The sequence below is a fragment of the Pocillopora verrucosa genome, chromosome 9 (genome assembly GCF_036669915.1).
Source record: "Pocillopora verrucosa isolate sample1 chromosome 9, ASM3666991v2, whole genome shotgun sequence".
NCBI lineage: Eukaryota > Metazoa > Cnidaria > Anthozoa > Scleractinia > Pocilloporidae > Pocillopora > Pocillopora verrucosa.
Genome location: NC_089320.1, coordinates 7,784,348 through 7,800,717, shown reverse-complemented (window position 1 = coordinate 7,800,717; position 16,370 = coordinate 7,784,348). Strand labels below are relative to the sequence as shown.

At 36.1% G+C, this 16,370-nt stretch overlaps 1 protein-coding gene across 1 annotated transcript in view; it reads left to right on the top strand.

Moving 5' to 3' along the window:
* The window catches only part of LOC131784677 (serine/threonine-protein kinase mTOR), a 30,370-nt gene continuing 14,000 nt past the window's right edge, over window positions 1–16,370 (top strand). The window contains exons 1-29 of the mRNA XM_059101486.2: window positions 1–301; window positions 589–821; window positions 1,048–1,149; window positions 1,292–1,393; window positions 1,711–1,854; window positions 2,525–2,740; window positions 3,336–3,448; window positions 3,775–3,820; window positions 4,356–4,489; window positions 4,803–4,931; window positions 5,469–5,536; window positions 5,750–5,845; window positions 7,070–7,153; window positions 7,538–7,662; window positions 8,119–8,230; window positions 8,778–8,884; window positions 9,027–9,125; window positions 10,503–10,625; window positions 11,081–11,158; window positions 11,608–11,700; window positions 12,375–12,415; window positions 12,885–12,978; window positions 13,085–13,202; window positions 13,353–13,492; window positions 14,354–14,410; window positions 14,497–14,550; window positions 14,648–14,734; window positions 15,095–15,181; window positions 15,752–15,832. Of these exons, the coding sequence (XP_058957469.1) occupies window positions 91–301; window positions 589–821; window positions 1,048–1,149; window positions 1,292–1,393; window positions 1,711–1,854; window positions 2,525–2,740; window positions 3,336–3,448; window positions 3,775–3,820; window positions 4,356–4,489; window positions 4,803–4,931; window positions 5,469–5,536; window positions 5,750–5,845; window positions 7,070–7,153; window positions 7,538–7,662; window positions 8,119–8,230; window positions 8,778–8,884; window positions 9,027–9,125; window positions 10,503–10,625; window positions 11,081–11,158; window positions 11,608–11,700; window positions 12,375–12,415; window positions 12,885–12,978; window positions 13,085–13,202; window positions 13,353–13,492; window positions 14,354–14,410; window positions 14,497–14,550; window positions 14,648–14,734; window positions 15,095–15,181; window positions 15,752–15,832 (3,174 nt within the window). The 5' untranslated portion in view covers window positions 1–90. The remainder of the gene's footprint in view (window positions 302–588; window positions 822–1,047; window positions 1,150–1,291; window positions 1,394–1,710; window positions 1,855–2,524; window positions 2,741–3,335; window positions 3,449–3,774; window positions 3,821–4,355; window positions 4,490–4,802; window positions 4,932–5,468; window positions 5,537–5,749; window positions 5,846–7,069; window positions 7,154–7,537; window positions 7,663–8,118; window positions 8,231–8,777; window positions 8,885–9,026; window positions 9,126–10,502; window positions 10,626–11,080; window positions 11,159–11,607; window positions 11,701–12,374; window positions 12,416–12,884; window positions 12,979–13,084; window positions 13,203–13,352; window positions 13,493–14,353; window positions 14,411–14,496; window positions 14,551–14,647; window positions 14,735–15,094; window positions 15,182–15,751; window positions 15,833–16,370) is intronic.

Sequence of the window (16,370 nt, the reverse complement as noted above, 5' to 3'; positions counted from 1 at the left end):
ACATGGTGTACATGTGATAAATAACACTTCCCGGACACTAAACAAGGATTGCATGAATGGCCTTACTTGTTCCTTTGTGATCCATTCAAAATGATGCAGCAGCGTTTAAACGGGTTGAAAAGCCGCAGTGATGAATCAAGGCTTCAAGCGGCCAAAGATCTGCAGCATTATGTGTCTACAGAACTCCGCGAAGCTTCTGCCGAGCAGTACACGAGTTTTATGGACGAACTTAATCATCACATTTTCGAAATGGTGTCGAGTTCTGATGCGAATGAAAAGAAAGGAGGAATTATGGCAATTGGTGAGTGATGTTATGATAAACTTTGTTCTTTTATGGCTCCATTGCTCATGTATTTGCGGAAAAGTTTTCAAATGCCTTCCAAGACTTGTTACGTACATGTAAATAAACAAAGATCATTCGGTTCGTGATCAGTTGATGATCTTAGACTCAGACTCCACTGGACAATTACTTCCTTTCTTTGCTTTCTACACGACTGAACCATCGATGAAACTTAAATGAACATGACTTTCTACAGTTCATATATACAAAAACGTCACGTGTTTGAAGTTATTTTCATTCTGTTATAGTGGCTCTTATTGGCATCGACAATGGGAATACCACAAAAATGAGCAGGTTTGCCAATTACTTGAGAAACCTGTTACCGTCAAATGATCAAGTTGTGATGCAGATGGCTTCCAAGGCTATGGGAAGATTAGCTCTTACAGGAGGGACGTTTACTGCTGACTATGTGGAGTTCGAGGTGAAGAGGGCGTTAGAGTGGCTTGGAGGTGACAGAAATGAAGGTCGTCGACATGCTGCTGTAAGTACATACACCATTATCCAAGCTTTTTCAGCAAGAGGCTATATTCTACTCAAGTGGAGTTTGCGTCTGCTAACTATAACTCTAATATTAATTTTTATGATGTTTTCTCGTATTGTCTCTTTTAGTGATATTTTGTGGTTCAGAAGGGGGTAATTTTCTAAATTTTATTGCTGTGAAGGATTCTGCTTCTCAGTTGAAAACTTTTATCATCATTCTGTTACAGGTGTTGGTCTTGAAGGAACTGGCACTGAATGCTCCAACATTCTTCTTTCAACAAATTCAGCCTTTTTTTGAGAATATTTCAAATGCTGTACGAGACCCAAAGGTAAATTTGGTTCAAGACATTAAGAATCTTGATAAACATGATTTGCCATAATTATTGCAATAGTTACAAATTAGAATTGAGGTTCTGTATGTAGCAAAGAAAGTGTTCACAGGTTGATTTTCATCTCATGTAATGTTTATAGCAAGCAATCCGTGAGGGTGCAGTGGAAGCCTTGCAAGCCTGTCTTGTTATTTTGGCTCAGAGAGAAACAAAGGAAATTCAGCAACGCCCCATCTGGTACACTGTAAGTCTTATGCGGAAAATCTTTTTTTAATATGTGTACATGTACAAAGTGATGAGCACTTTCACTGCAAAACAAATTTCATGGCACATTACTGGTAAGTGGAGTGCTTAATGTCTGTTGATAAACAATACTGCTTTTAAACAATACTGTTGAATGATTTGAAGAGATATAGTTGGTAGTAAGAGGTACTGGACTATAATAGGCCAGTGGTCTCTATTATGACTACACATTTATATATTGGGACTACTTGACTAAGATCTTGCACTACACTGTACAAGCTCCTTTTTTGAAAAGCTCTTATTATTTTACTTTTTTAGCAAATCTATTCTGAGGCAAAGAGAGGGTTTGAGGACACTCTTAACACCAAAGAAAAGGGTGTTGTTCTCACAAAAGATGACAAAGCTCATGGATCTCTGCTTATAATGAATGAACTGATAAGAAGTGCAAGCATTGAAGGAGAGGTTGGCATGACATCTGTAAATTGTAATAATGGTGTGAATCCTGTATGAGATAATCATCAAACCAACACTCAAATCCTATGATATTGCCAGCCAGTTCTTTTAGATTTTGTATAATCTTTTCAGTTCAAGGCGATGTATGTAACCCCTTTGACCCCTAAGAGCAACTAGAATCTAATTTCTCCCCACAAAGTCACCCCTGAATCATACATTGAAGTCTTGATCACCAACTAAAAAAATTCTAGATTGTAATTTAACAAATGTAAAGGGTAAAGTCATTGATAAAAAACCAAAAAGAAGGATAAAAAGAACGAAATATATCAAACAAACTAAATGTCTTTATGTGAACAAATTGTGCATGCAATTCATAAATACCTATGTCATGTCTCTTTAAACCCAGGAAAGCAACTGTGTTCCATTTTGTTTTTTATTTGTATAAACCCTTTACCTCCCATAAAAGAGAATTTCCCCTTACAATATCAATACTATATGAAGTATAGCAGTCATGAGAATGAAGAAAAATATAAATTTGGGGATTACTAGTTAATTCAATACCAAATTCTTGGAACTAATATCATAAGAATTGTATGGCGGACCATAAGGAGAATTACTTTTGAAATCTGGGAGTAAAAGGGTTAAGGGATTTGAGTCAAGTTTTATTTTACCATTACAGAGAGCCAAACAGGAATTAGAAGAAATCTACTGTGATCAAACCCAAACTCAATTTAGTCTGGATGATTTAGGCATTAATTCTCCCAAGAGTAAGTTTGCTCTGCAGACTGGGTACCAACATCAGAGATCATTGGCTTTACTTGGAGGGGGAGGGATGGCGGAAACTATCTGTCATAGTAAAGTTTGTAAAGATTTCATGGATGACCACTTTGAAGAGGTGAATATGTTGTTGCTTTTATATTTCTTGAAGTGTGAAGTATACTGGGTTTTTGTGCATGTGCAGTACTGTAACAGTGTGTCAGTCTGTACACAAGTTGACAAAGTGCTGACTAAGGGGTGACCATGGTCAGACTTGCTCTCTTTCTTGTGAGAGTAACAGTGCTTGTGGTCACTTGTGGGTGGAGAAGCTAGCATTACCAAGCAGAATGTGAGATTGTGGGACAGTTTGGAACTCAGCCATTTATAGACACTGTTAAGTAGAATGCATAGTTAGGGAGAAGAGGGGAATCATTCTCAGGAAAACTGGGCAGAAAACTTTTGTCAACAGATTGCTTTGGGTCAATACGACATTTGAGAGAGCGCTAAATGAGCTGTAATTTGAGAGAGCTGTAAATGAATTCAAATTGAGCATGCTCATAATTTTTTGCTACAAGTTATGTTCATGTAATGGTGTTCTGTGAACTTTGCTAAACTGTGTGGAGCTAAAAAGAGTATTTATAGATCTATATATTACATTGGATATTTGAATACAATTTGTTTGTACTCCTCCTTACCCATTTTTCTTCTTAATTCGTTGTATGCATGTTCTTTAGGTGTGCAAACTGGTTCTAAGATACAAAACAACACGGAACAGCTCCATCCAACAGATGCTATTGACCATTCTGCCCAGACTTGCTGCATTTCAACCAAAACGATTTGTTAAAAGGTAAGTTAAGCATTTGTTTGAATTGGATATTTGCTAACCTGTATGATCCTATCTGGAAAAGTTGTGAGTTCCTTCTTGATTGATGAACACAGAGAGTCAGCAAATTGTTACTGACAGTATTAAATGATATCTGTAATTTTTGTCAATGAAAGTGAATTCTGTGCTGAAAAGAGCATGAACAAAGACTTGTGAGTATTTTGGACAGGATTTATAGATACTAATTATTAATTTTCTTTCTTCTATTTTACAAAAGTTTCATGTTTACTTTATGCTTAATGTACACATGGCTTTGGGTGTGATATTGATTGTAAATTGATGATTTTTAGATACCTCAGAGAGACTATGGACTACTTAAGTGTTGCTCTTAGAAGAGTAAGTAAAACATAACAAAATTATCATGTGTTGTACATGTGCATGACTGTACTTTTTGAAAATTACAGGTTGGAGTGCACAACTTTAACTTCAAGTTGATATGTCATGTTTATGTTAATTGCAGAGTTTTTGATAAGAAATGGTTTAGCAGGAGATTTAGTATAAGTAGTAATAAAACATTCTCCCTGATTGGGAAAAGTTAAGGCTATTGAAATTTTCTCAGAGGATTCTGCCTTGTTAAGTGGGGAATTCTGACTAATGAATAGAGAATTCTACTTGTACTTGAAAGTAGAGAATTTTGCCTAGTAGGGGAGAGTTCTGATAGATAAACATATAATTCTCTTATCTCTCAATGAAGGGCCTGTTCATGAAAACAAATTTTTCCTAGTTACGGTGTATTTTGGGAATTAATGAATAAAGAACATGGTTAAATGTACTTCATATTTTTTTATCTGTAAATATGAAATACTTTCTTACTGTAGCACAAAATATGTGTACTGAAAAGATTGTCAATGGTAGATTTTTCATTTTAAAGGAAAGAGAGCGGTCTTCAGCTTTCAAAGCAATTGGATTGATAGCCATTGCTGTACGACAAGATGTTGAGAAGCACAGGGGACCTGTGTTTGAGCAAGTCAAAGTTCTTCTTCCAATGAAGGATCTTGGGCATAAGTGAGTGAAGAGATTCTAGTTCAGTAAATTCTACTTGTTTCTACTCTTTTCAGTTACAAAGTTTTGTACGTATACACATCATCCCTAAGTAAGAAGGATCTAAATGCAAATGTGTACCTGGAAATTGCAAGGGGCCTGAGGAATGGTTGTCATGGTATTTGCTATGGCCACAGGGCATATTGCTCATTGGAGCTGGTTCATTTACATTTTTTATTTTTTTCATTGTTGCATCATCTTTCAGTTTTACTGCATATCACACATTCATGTCAACTTACATGTACCAATGATATTCCTGTAACTGTCATCTTTTCAGGCGTCAAAAAGCAGTGACTGTTGATCCAATGGTGTTTGCCTGTGTTGCAATGATGTCAAGAGCCATCGGACCAAAGATCTCAAAAGAAGTTAAAGACCTTTTAGAGCCAATGTTATCTGTTGGGCTGAGGTAAAGTATACACAGCTGTACTCGGTACATGTAATACTAAAAGTAATGGTGATAATTTTGATGTAGTGAATCACATTTGGAGTGTGAGAGTTATTTTCTTTGACATATTAAGTAAATGGCCCTAAGGATTAATCCCCTTGATAAAGGTGTTCAACTTCTTTTAGCCTGGGAGCAGGTCTTATTGTTAGCCCTCTGCCCCCTTGGAAGATTTTAGATGAGTTTGGGAGCAGTTTGCAGGGGGTCTGGCTTCATTAGACCCCTTGCATACCTCTTGCCGCCTTAAATTTCTCAAGGCCGCTTACTTTCCGGTGGGCAAAGAAAGACCCATGCTGAAGGGCTACCAATAACGGCCTGTTCATGTCAGCTAACCTCACTGTTAGTACATGTAGATGTTCAGTGTAGGTCTGTCGGTGAGCATTGATGATTATTCTCATACTGAATATGATTTAATGTGAATCTCTTCAACTAGTCATGATGGACCTGATTATAACATGAACCTAGCTCTCATATTATATTATTTTATTTGTAATATTACAGCCCAGCCCTTACAGCATGTTTACATGACTTAGCACATCAGGTACCACAACTAAAGAAAAGTATTCAAGGTTTGTGCTAAATGAAAACTTAATAACAAATGCATGATTGTATTTTTTTGCTCATGTATTGATTCTGTGGCTGACTTTTTCCTTTTGCTTTTTGATTTGAAGTAAAACTTACTGTGACAATTATTTTTAGCTTGGTGACTATCATAAAGGGCTAACCTGTTACACAAATCTGGTTGTAATTTTTAATTTTTTTATTTTGTTTTCAACTTTCAGATGGTCTCCTCAAAATGCTCTCTACTATCTTGATGAACAAGCCTCCACGACATCCTGGAGCACCGAGAAATGCCACACCCACTTTAACTCCTTCAGGTGAGGCTGGGTAATTGTTCAGTAGTGTTAAACTTAATGTATATGAGCATCTGTTGAGGAATGCATTCATTACCCTTGATCTAAGACCAAGTGTTCTTGTTACTTGGAAATCAGCAAAACATTTTTGGTCATGGCTTTCTGGCTCACAAACTGGGACTGTTGTATGTATACATGTGCTCTCTGCACCTTCCCTGATCTTTTCTATGGCTTAGTCATCAACTAACAGTCCAACTTGATAAAAACATTTTCATGTACTTCAAGCTAAGATATCACAATCATCAAATGTTGAATATAAAAACAGTCTCTGCTTAGCCATCTTTGTGAGACATGAAGTGCTTGACCACTACCAGTACATATCCTATTACTTTAATTGTAGAGATAAAAACAAGGCGATAAAAACTCCACTAGGTCAATACAAAGGCAAAAATTATGAGAAAGAAATTAATACAGTTAACCCAAAAACTGCTTGAGGTTTTTGTTTCTGTGTTTATTTGGAAAATTCAGTTGTATTTCAAAAGTGCAGTTCGGTATGTTTAAGTGTTCAAAAGCATCAGTTTTGGTAGTTATAGATGATCCTTTTGGTGCTTGAAACTTGGTACTAGATAGCTCACTAAATCTTGAAGGTTGCTTGATAAAGGATTTACTCAAGAGAATTTGCTTGTAGAACTCTTTTGGCATCCCTTACATCTTTGAGAAGACTCTTGTGTTTACTGGGAAAAGTCAGTTGCATTTCAAAAGTGAAGTAACAATCCTCTGAGAGCTTCAAATCCAGAGCCAAACATCATGTGCTCTGCCACTGAGCCATCATATTAACCTTGTGCATGCACAGTAAATGTCAGAGGGTGATTTGGGACAGGAAGAAAAACAAACCTTCCCACATAACCCTTTAAACCCTGAGAATGACTTGCAACTAATTTCTCATTACAAAATCACCCCTGAATCACATGTTAAGGTCATGAGAATAAAGGAAATGATCACTAATGTTAAAGAAGCTTTTGATTGGTAAACAAATTATCCTTGTTGGTACCTCAAGAAATTTATAAAGAGCACTATGGGGAATGTAAATATCTTATTTTAGGGTGTAAAGGGCAAATGGAAGCCTAAGTTTAAAGTCATCAAGTTGTAAGAAAAGTGTGAGTATCCAATGTACTGATACTGATTAACTTTTGTACTGATTTGCTTTTGTGCTGACTTGGAAATTTTTATTATTTTTTCTTTTTTCAGCCTCATCTCATTCACTGTTTGACACTCTGGATGTGACCAGCACTGTTTTGGCTTTAAGGACCTTGGGTACCTTTGATTTTGATGGTGAGAGCTCATTGTAAGGAGTTCTGGATAGTGCCAACAACCATCCAAAATTTAAAAAAAATTGAGTAATGTACAATAGTCTTATTTATTTACATTTCAAAATTGTACAGTCATTCACTAAAACTACTTGACATGTGGTTGATGGTTGTTTCATTTGAATTGATTTACTTCTGATTGGTGTTCTCTTGACCACCATTTAAGTTGAATCCCTTTGTTTTATGATGAAGAATGCAATATGTGGCTTTCAGTTGAGGGTTGTCCTATACCATGGGTCATAATGAGTCGTAAAACTGACTTGATGATGAGTACGGTCCGTATGGGTAGTGTAATGTATTCATGAACAAGCATTAACACTGTATGGGTGAATGTACTCTTCACCTACAGGACATCTGCTGGCTCATGGAAATCTTGTTCGTCATTGTGCTGATACCTTTCTGGCAAGTGAGCATAAGGATATCCGCATAGAAGCTGTCAGAACTTGCTCTAGGCTCTTGTCACCATCTCTCCATGTAAGTGGTAATTGTTCTGTTTACTTATAACAACAAAACAGGGGAAATGGTCATTTTAATAATAATTATATATTACAGTTGAGTTTTTGAGTTTAATCTCAAAGTGTGGCTAACAAGAAGGATGAACAAGTCATGATATTACTGATCAGAAATATTTGCATAGAGCTGTACATGCAAGCAGTTTCTGTGTCATGAAGCCACATGCAAGCAATTTTTCCTTTGGTATTGTTTTGCGGACAAGAGTGAAATCATTTCCTCAAAACTTCCTAGAGCATCTTGACCCTTGATTTACAATCCTCAATTCTTGCTACTTGAGCCTGAATTCTCAATAGTTTCAAAGTTGAGGATTGAGTTTTGAGTGGAGACTGTCAAGTCACCTTTGAGCAATAGTATGAGTGCAGTATGTTATTCAGCCTTATCTGCTGCATATGCATAATTATTATGCTTGTTTTGCAGCCTATGGTTGTACCACATGCTCCTCTTCATCATGCCAACATCAGTGCCAGCTCAACACAAGTTGTGTCTGAGGTGTTGTCTAAGATGTTGATGGTGGGAATAACTGATCCAGGTATGCTTTAGATTTCTTTTTTTTTTTTTTTTTGAGGTACCTAGGGTGCTTTTTTGCTGCTTTTCCACAGTCATCCTCACAGCTTTGCATAATTGTGCTGACATTAATTGCTTTGAAATGATTGATTTTTGGTTTTGATGTTATTTCTGGCAGTCTCTTGTATAATTATGATGCTGTAGGTTGCAAAAACCTGCTGGCTGTCAAACCATTTTGGATTGGCTATGTCGTGAATTGTGATCAAAGACAGAAAACAAGTCTTTTGAACTGATTCTAATGTTAAGAAAATTGGCTCATATATGTCTCAGAATGCTGGAAATCTCGTCTAAGCGAGTTTCAAATTTCAAAACTTTACATGGGAGCATAGGGCATTTATTCCAGTTCTTCTCAGTTCACATCATGCATTTTATAACATTTTCTAATCACAACCCGTTCATACATGTAACATGAAAAAAAAATTCATGCAAACCATGACACAGGAAGCACTATGTAGGTTTTAACCTGTGTTTTTGTATGTGTACATAATTTTTTGCAACTGTTTTGGCTGCAGACCCAGACATTCGTTTTTGTGTGTTGTCATCCTTGGATGAGAGATTTGATGCGCACCTAGCCCAGGCAGAGAACTTATCAGCTTTGTTTGTGGCTCTTAATGATGAGGTATGTTTGATTGAAATAGAAACTTACTGAACAACTATGCACTGTGTACATTTGCAGTTTATTGTCATAGTATTTATATATGTTGATTGATATACTGTAACTTTTATCTGAGTGGGTTGAAGTTGGTTATTGTTATTAACAGGAGTTTGAAATTCGTGAACATGCCATCTGTACAATTGGAAGGCTTAGCAGTTTGAATCCAGCTTATATCATGCCATCACTGAGGAAAACTCTTATTCAGGTACAGCAGTTATTAATAGTATTTTTTTCTCAGTAACCTGTAGTTGTTGGTATCACAATGTTAATTTCATTGGATTTTTATACTTTGTATCTATCAAACAGTTAGTATTTATTGTTGCTCACCTCAATTCTATATGTTTTTATTGGAGTCATATAGAAATTGTTTTTGCTCAAGACAAAGGGGTCTCTAAAAATTTCCCTATAATTAACAATTGTTTGCCAAGGGCACAGTGAATGTTGTTGAATAATCCTAAGATTCAACAATATTCACTGAGCCTGAATCAAATAATTGTTCTTATGAGTATAATTGCTTTCATTGGTGCCTTTTGAATTCTGTTGTTCGTTTTGATGAAGAAACCATTCTGATTCAATTGTTTTCATCACTTGTATCAAGATAAAGAACCAGTTTTCACTGGAATTTGATAGGTTCATTTAATTAAATTCATTTAATTCATCTTTCTTTTGAAAAGGGTTACTCCAAACTTAATAGCATCTTTTGTGTTCTTTTGAATTAAATTTTTGTTACCTTGTTCATTACTTCCTCAGTAACACTGACAAAACACTAGGAAGCCATTTTTAAATTTAGTACTCCTGCTAAATATGACTTATACCTCAACCAATCAGAGGGGACACATCTCTATAATCACCAGAGCAATTATACTAACATAAATGTATAGTAAGCTGCACATGTTCCTGAATTGATAACATAAGGTTCTTTTTCGCAGACATAAGTACTGTCTGCAAAAAATTAATTACTGTATCTGTGGAGTCCCAAAGTGAATGATACTTGCCTATAATATACCTTTAGAAGGGGGGTTCTGAACATTGCATACTGCAAAAAATTCTGCAAATCTGGCAAATAAAACTGACAAAAAAGAATCAGTGAATACCACAAGAAGTCAATAACAAGTAGAAAGACGAGGTCATGCTGAAACCACCACAACTCTGCATGTTATGGTTCTAATAGCAAATAACACAGAAATAACAATGATGAACATTACATCAGGTAATTGTTTCTGAAACACTGGAAACAGGAAAAGGCTGGGAACAGGGTGAAAGACTTGGAGGATAGTTTTCAATATCCTCAAAAATGAATAAAAAAAACTGCATCACACAGATTCTGAGAATACTGTGAGATTAAAATTTTTGAAATACTACATGATAAAATGTCCAACTAACTGAAATCCCCAGTGTCTTCCTGTTTTAGACTTACATGTATTTGCCAACTTGTGTGAATGGCTACACAAGTTAGAAGTCATTTGCATTAAGAAACAGGAATTCATCAATGTATGTTTTTCCTGGAGGTTTATGATTTTAGATGTTTTCAATTGTCAGTTATGTTTGTGACATATGACAATTTTGTACATGTACACTGTAGATATTGACTGAGCTAGAATACAGTGGAGTGGGACGCAACAAGGAACAGAGTGCTCGTATGCTGGGTCATTTAGTATCCAATGCACCAAGACTAATAAGGCCTTATATGGAACCAATCCTCAAGGTCAGAATATGTAACAACCTTTTACTGGGAATGTTAAAAGTTTGTAAACAAGTACACAAGTTTTGCTTAAAATAAATTTCATTTGACCAGCAGATGAAAATCAAGTTATGCAAAGATCATTGTAGGTGTATCATAATTTAAAGGCAGAAAGGAAGCCTGAAAAATTCAGGTTTTGGTGTGATTCTAATGTGTGCCTCCTACAGTATGCATGGGCACTATCATTCTTGATATGCCTGCCCCACCAGTATCTGTGAGTTTGAATCCCGCCAAAGTCAGAATTTTTTCAGGCTTTTTTTTAGCAATTTCTTACATTGCACACTTGTGAAAATTATTGCTTTACTTTATGTGAACACGCAGATATGAAAGAAAAATGAATTGTATGGCACAAGCACCATTTCCTTTTGTTTGTCTTGTATGGCTGCCTTGTTGAGAAAATTAATTTGTTTTTTTAACAGGCGCTGATTCCAAAGCTAAAAGACCAAGATCCCAATGTAGTTATAAGTGTATTGGCTGCCATCGGAGAACATGCTCAGGTATCGTTCAGAGAAACAAGTATCTTTTACATCACTTAAACTGTGGGTCTAGATAAGACAATTCAACTTCCAAGGGTGCTTGAACTTGGTAAGAAATTGGTGTATAGTGCAAAATTTTAGTCAGTACAATTATTATGTTTTTTTTAAAAAAGTAGTAAGTTTCTAAAACAACTGTGGTGCTGTATTGGTAAGGGATGTTTTACGATCATTTGGTTTTATACACTGATTTGAAGATATACTTCCTTTTTTTAAGTGTTAACCCTTTGTTAGAGCTGTGACAAAGGACTAATGCTTGAAACATCAGCTATAGAAACTCTCTACAGTGGCCTATTAACATTATTAACTTAGTTGATGGAGCCAAACTCCTATATTTTTAATTTTTAGCTGCCATGATTTTACATCATGAATAAGGAGATTTTTTGGACAACCATTGTTAATTTCCTTATTAGGTCAGTGGAACAGAGATGAGCAAGTGGCTGAATGAACTTTGTCCCATAATTCTTGATATGCTGCAGGATGCTTCACTGAACAACAAAAGAGAGGTAAACATTATTTTGTTACTTGTAGAGAATTTAGGGTTCAAATTGTTTGTTAGATTCATAATAAAGTGTTTGCCCTTATTTTAAGCACAACAACTGAAAGAAATTTTTAAACCTGTTGAGCAATCTATTTTATGGAATTTCAGAAGTGATTAAGATTTCCAAGTGATTTTAGGTAGTAATAAGAAGTACTGTGGGTGGTAAATTGTACTAGTTATTACCTGAAAAGGAGAATACTTATAAAAGCCCTATACTGTATCTATATATGGTTGGAATACAGTCCCAAAACAGTATTACATGTGCCTAGTACATAAACTAGCAACAGCCCTGCTACTGAATGTGAGAGTTATCCTCACACTAATTAAGTAAACACTACTGAAGCAGTAGTGAAAATAAAAAACCCTTTGACCTTTGTGATACTGGTGCAGTGCTCTACCAACTGAGCTAACAAACCGGTATCGCAGAGGTCATGGGTTCAAATCCCGTATGGGCCTGAATTTTTTTCAGGTCCTATTTATAACTACTCGTTTCAGTAGTGTTCTTAGCTGCGAGGATCTCTTAGTTTCATCAAGCCAACAGGGAGTTGATTATTTTGTTTGTTCATAATAACCCCATGAAGTGATGAATGATGGACTGGGAATTTTGCCATAATCAATTTTGATGTGTTTCACCAACAGATTGCTCTGTGGACTCTTGGTCAGCTTGTGGAGAGTACTGGGTAAGCTTTGTACTTGAAGTTGTTTCTCTGAAAGCTGCATCCTATTATTGATATAAACTGTGGTGACTTTAGAGAAGCTACAACTACACCTGTGTAAAATTATGATTACCTTTTTAGGTGTTTTTCTGTTTTGTTTTGTTTTTTTATTGCCAATCAGCTGCTGACATGTCATTTGCCTTTTGTGCCACTCTGTCAGGTTGATGAATAAATGGCAAAGCATTCACCATTCTCAAATCAAGGTCATTTGTCAAATGTTCTTGTCAATAAAGACCTGTGGTGTTTTAATTTGAAACAAAGAAATGTATGGGCTTGTGTAGAGACAGAATTTCTCTTTTCTTGTGTTCAATGCAAAGAGAAATATTCCACATCTCCACAAGCCTTGGCATTATTCTCTATTTAATCTATTTGGACATAAGCATGAACATAAATTTGAAAACAATACTGAAATTGTTCTGCTTGAATTTCTTAGATATGTAGTAGAACCCTACAGGAAGTACCCTAACCTTTTAGAGGTCTTGTTGAACTTCCTCAAAACAGAACAGGCCATTGGAATAAGGCGAGAGGTGTGTTTGTAGTTCTGTAACACTCATATGTCAGTTGGCTTTATTCCTTTCATTGTCAAATGATTGACTTTTTTTTTAACCCCACTCATATTTTGTTTGTGTGTAGGCCATCCGAGTGCTTGGACTTTTAGGAGCTCTTGATCCTTATAAACATAAACTAAATCAGACTGGAGGGCTCCTAGTGGGTGGAAACTCTGCCAAAGACTCGACAGATAACGAAGCAGGTCAGATTTGAAAACATGCAACTGTAATAATAAAAAAGTGTGGCTGGTAATACGAACATGTAGCTTGGTAACAAAATTGCTTTGCATGTCTTTTTTTTTTTTTTTCAAATCCATTACAGTCTCATCCGTTTATATTCTATACATTTGCAGCTGATACTAGCACAAGTGAAATGTTAGTTACCATGGGCAGCATTCAGCTAGAGGAGTTCTACCCGGCAGTGGCTGTGTCTGCTCTCATGAGAATCGTCAGGGACTCATCACTGTCCAGTCACCATACTATGGTGATTCAGGTAACAGAATAAACAATAATTATAACACTATCCATTCTACTGAAACTTTATTTCAATAGTTTCTCAGAAGTCTCAAAGCATCTTCCTACCTAGTCGTTGGTGTTATGACTAGTACATGTACAATGTAAGAAGGACTTTAGTGCACATACACTGTACTGGATGAAAACTCAATGTTTAAAATGCATGATCAAGTTATGAAACAGGTTTTCTTGTACCAATCATTTTGATATTCACGTACTTGATTGTTTATCCTTTACATCCCAACATCAGTATGTATCTTCTCCGTACAGTTCTCTTTACATTCCCTACAGTGCTGAAAAGGAGACTTTTTTTTAAAATCAAGCTCATTTAGTTGGTGATCATTTCCTTTATTCTCATTGCCTTAATGTTTGATTAAGGGCTGATGTTTTAAAGAGAAATTGGATGCTGCTCAAACTCATGGGTTGAAGGGTTAAGTGAAGTGTACCACAAGCGCTGGTATTACTTCATTGATCAGAATTTGAACAAAATTCTCGAACGTGATTGATTATCACCAGCCCGATTAGAGCACTGATAGGCCAATTGACACGTCATGCCTGTGTAAGTGGGCAGTTCGCGTCATGTACGCGTGCTGTTGTCGCGCATTTCGCCGATTTTTTTTTATGAAAACGTATGACCGATGTCTAGTTTGTTTCTCAGATTTGTAATACTTTTGATTACTCGTGATAAACAAATCGGACTTCTGCTTCGCAGCTGTCTGATTTTGTCATTCACTTGTATGATTACAGACCGAATTGGATTCCACTCGGAATTAATTTGTAATAATTATACTGGAGGTACAATGTGGACCCAATTGTTACTCATTGTTATTTCTCCTTTTAGGCTGTGACATTTATTTTTAAGAGTCTTGGAATGAAGTGTGTGACCTACCTCTCTCAGGTATGATCATTAATTTTATTGCATATTTCCCTATCGGTCATTGGAATTATTAGTGGTTATTATAAACTTTTTCTTTTTGTTTTCAGATTATGCCATCATTTCTGAATGTCATTAGAACTTGTGATTCATCATTTAGAGAGGTTTGTAAATTTTGGAAATATGTGCTCTGGATGATTACTACCAGTAAATTAATTTCAAGAGCATCATTTGATTCACAATTTGTTGAATTTTTTGTAGTTTGTACTTCAGCAACTAGGAGTGCTGATATCAATTGTCAAGCAACATATCAGAAACTACTTGGATGAAATATTTGGTCTGATCAAGGTGTGTTCGATTAAACAATTAGTTTCCTTTCTAAACCATCAAAAAGTCCCGCTTTTAACTCTGTTTTCAAAGAGGACTTAGACTGCGCTTTAAGTGTATCATATAGAATAACTAAAATTTGTGTCGGCGAGTTGACTAATGCATGGTGTCGGCGAATAGGTAGTCGGCGATGTGACCGGTAAGCGATCTTTGTGTGTAAAGGGAAGTTTGCTGTGAATTTGGACTTGATTCTCTCACATTAGTTTGACATGAATTGTGAAACTTCCATCATCAAGTCGCCGTGGAAAGATGGTTTTTGCAAGTATTGAAACACCTCCAGTTTCTGAGAAGCTAAGTATTAATGGTGTTTAATTTTTCCAGCAATACTGGATCCTTAACAGTCCAATGCAGACGACCATTATACTGTTAGTAGAACAGATAGTTACAGCCCTAGGAGGAGAATTCAAGGTAACATTTTCAAATGGCTGAAAGACTATGTAGAGTCTATTGGCATAAATGAATAGAGCTATTTTCAAGAGAGTGTCGAAAGTAATGCGAATTTGCATTGGTTTTGCTTTACTTCGCGCCACTCTCTCAGCCAATCAGCGACAAAAGTGAAACCAATCACGATCTGGTCGCATGCGTTTTCCCGCGCTTGAGGCAGTTTGCTTGGTTTTAGTTACAGTTCTCATTGGTTCCTTATAATATTTTCGTTTGTTTTGATTGGCTGTTGTGATAACTTTGGTTTTGGTTTTCCGACACCCAATCGAATTATTATTATTATTATTATTATTATTATTTTGTAATTATGATTGTAGTTTTTCAGAACATACTTACCACTGGCAACTACGGTAATTAGACTGATTTCAATAAACCAGCTGATTTTTAAACGGTTAACCCGAAAAACATAACATTTCTAATTATGATTGTAGTTTTTCAAAGCATACTCACCACTTGAAACTACGGTAATTTGGCTGGTTTCGATAAACCAGCTGATTTTCAAACGGTTAACCCAAGAAACATAACATTTCTTTTCAGATCTACTTGCCGCAGATTATTCCTCAGATACTCAAAGTGTTTATGCATGACAACAGCTCTCAAAGGAGTGTCACAACAAAGGTAATTATAATTAATTATTGCAAACGTTATTGAATGCTGTGCGTTTGCTCGAATTTTTCAACAATGTTACAATCCCTTAATCGCGCGTCAAGTGCGTGTAAGAGGTGCTAATTACACGCTCTTCGGAGCGTGTAGTAACGCTTGTGCTGTAGAGAGATTGCACACCTGCAAAGGTTTACTCTCAAATGCTTTTATTTTGATTTGTCTTTTTTCATTCACTACGCGCATTTGCTTTTACTCTTTCATCGAATGCTGTCTCTGGGAATTTGTGCCTCACTCAACGTGATGATTTTGAAATGCTTTCCTGTGACGGAAAAAACGAAGTTGATCTCTTTATTGTTATTCCGGTCAATAATCCGCCCTTTGGTGAATCTTACTTTCGTGTTAATCATTCGCTTCCCTTATGCGAAGGTTGAAAAACATGAGAAAATCAAGGGCAAATTAGAGATTTCTTCCAGTGGTAAGAGATGGAAGGGAAGAACGGGGCCGGAGTTCGCGGCAAGGCGCCACTCGATCCGCATCGGGTGTATAAAATTAT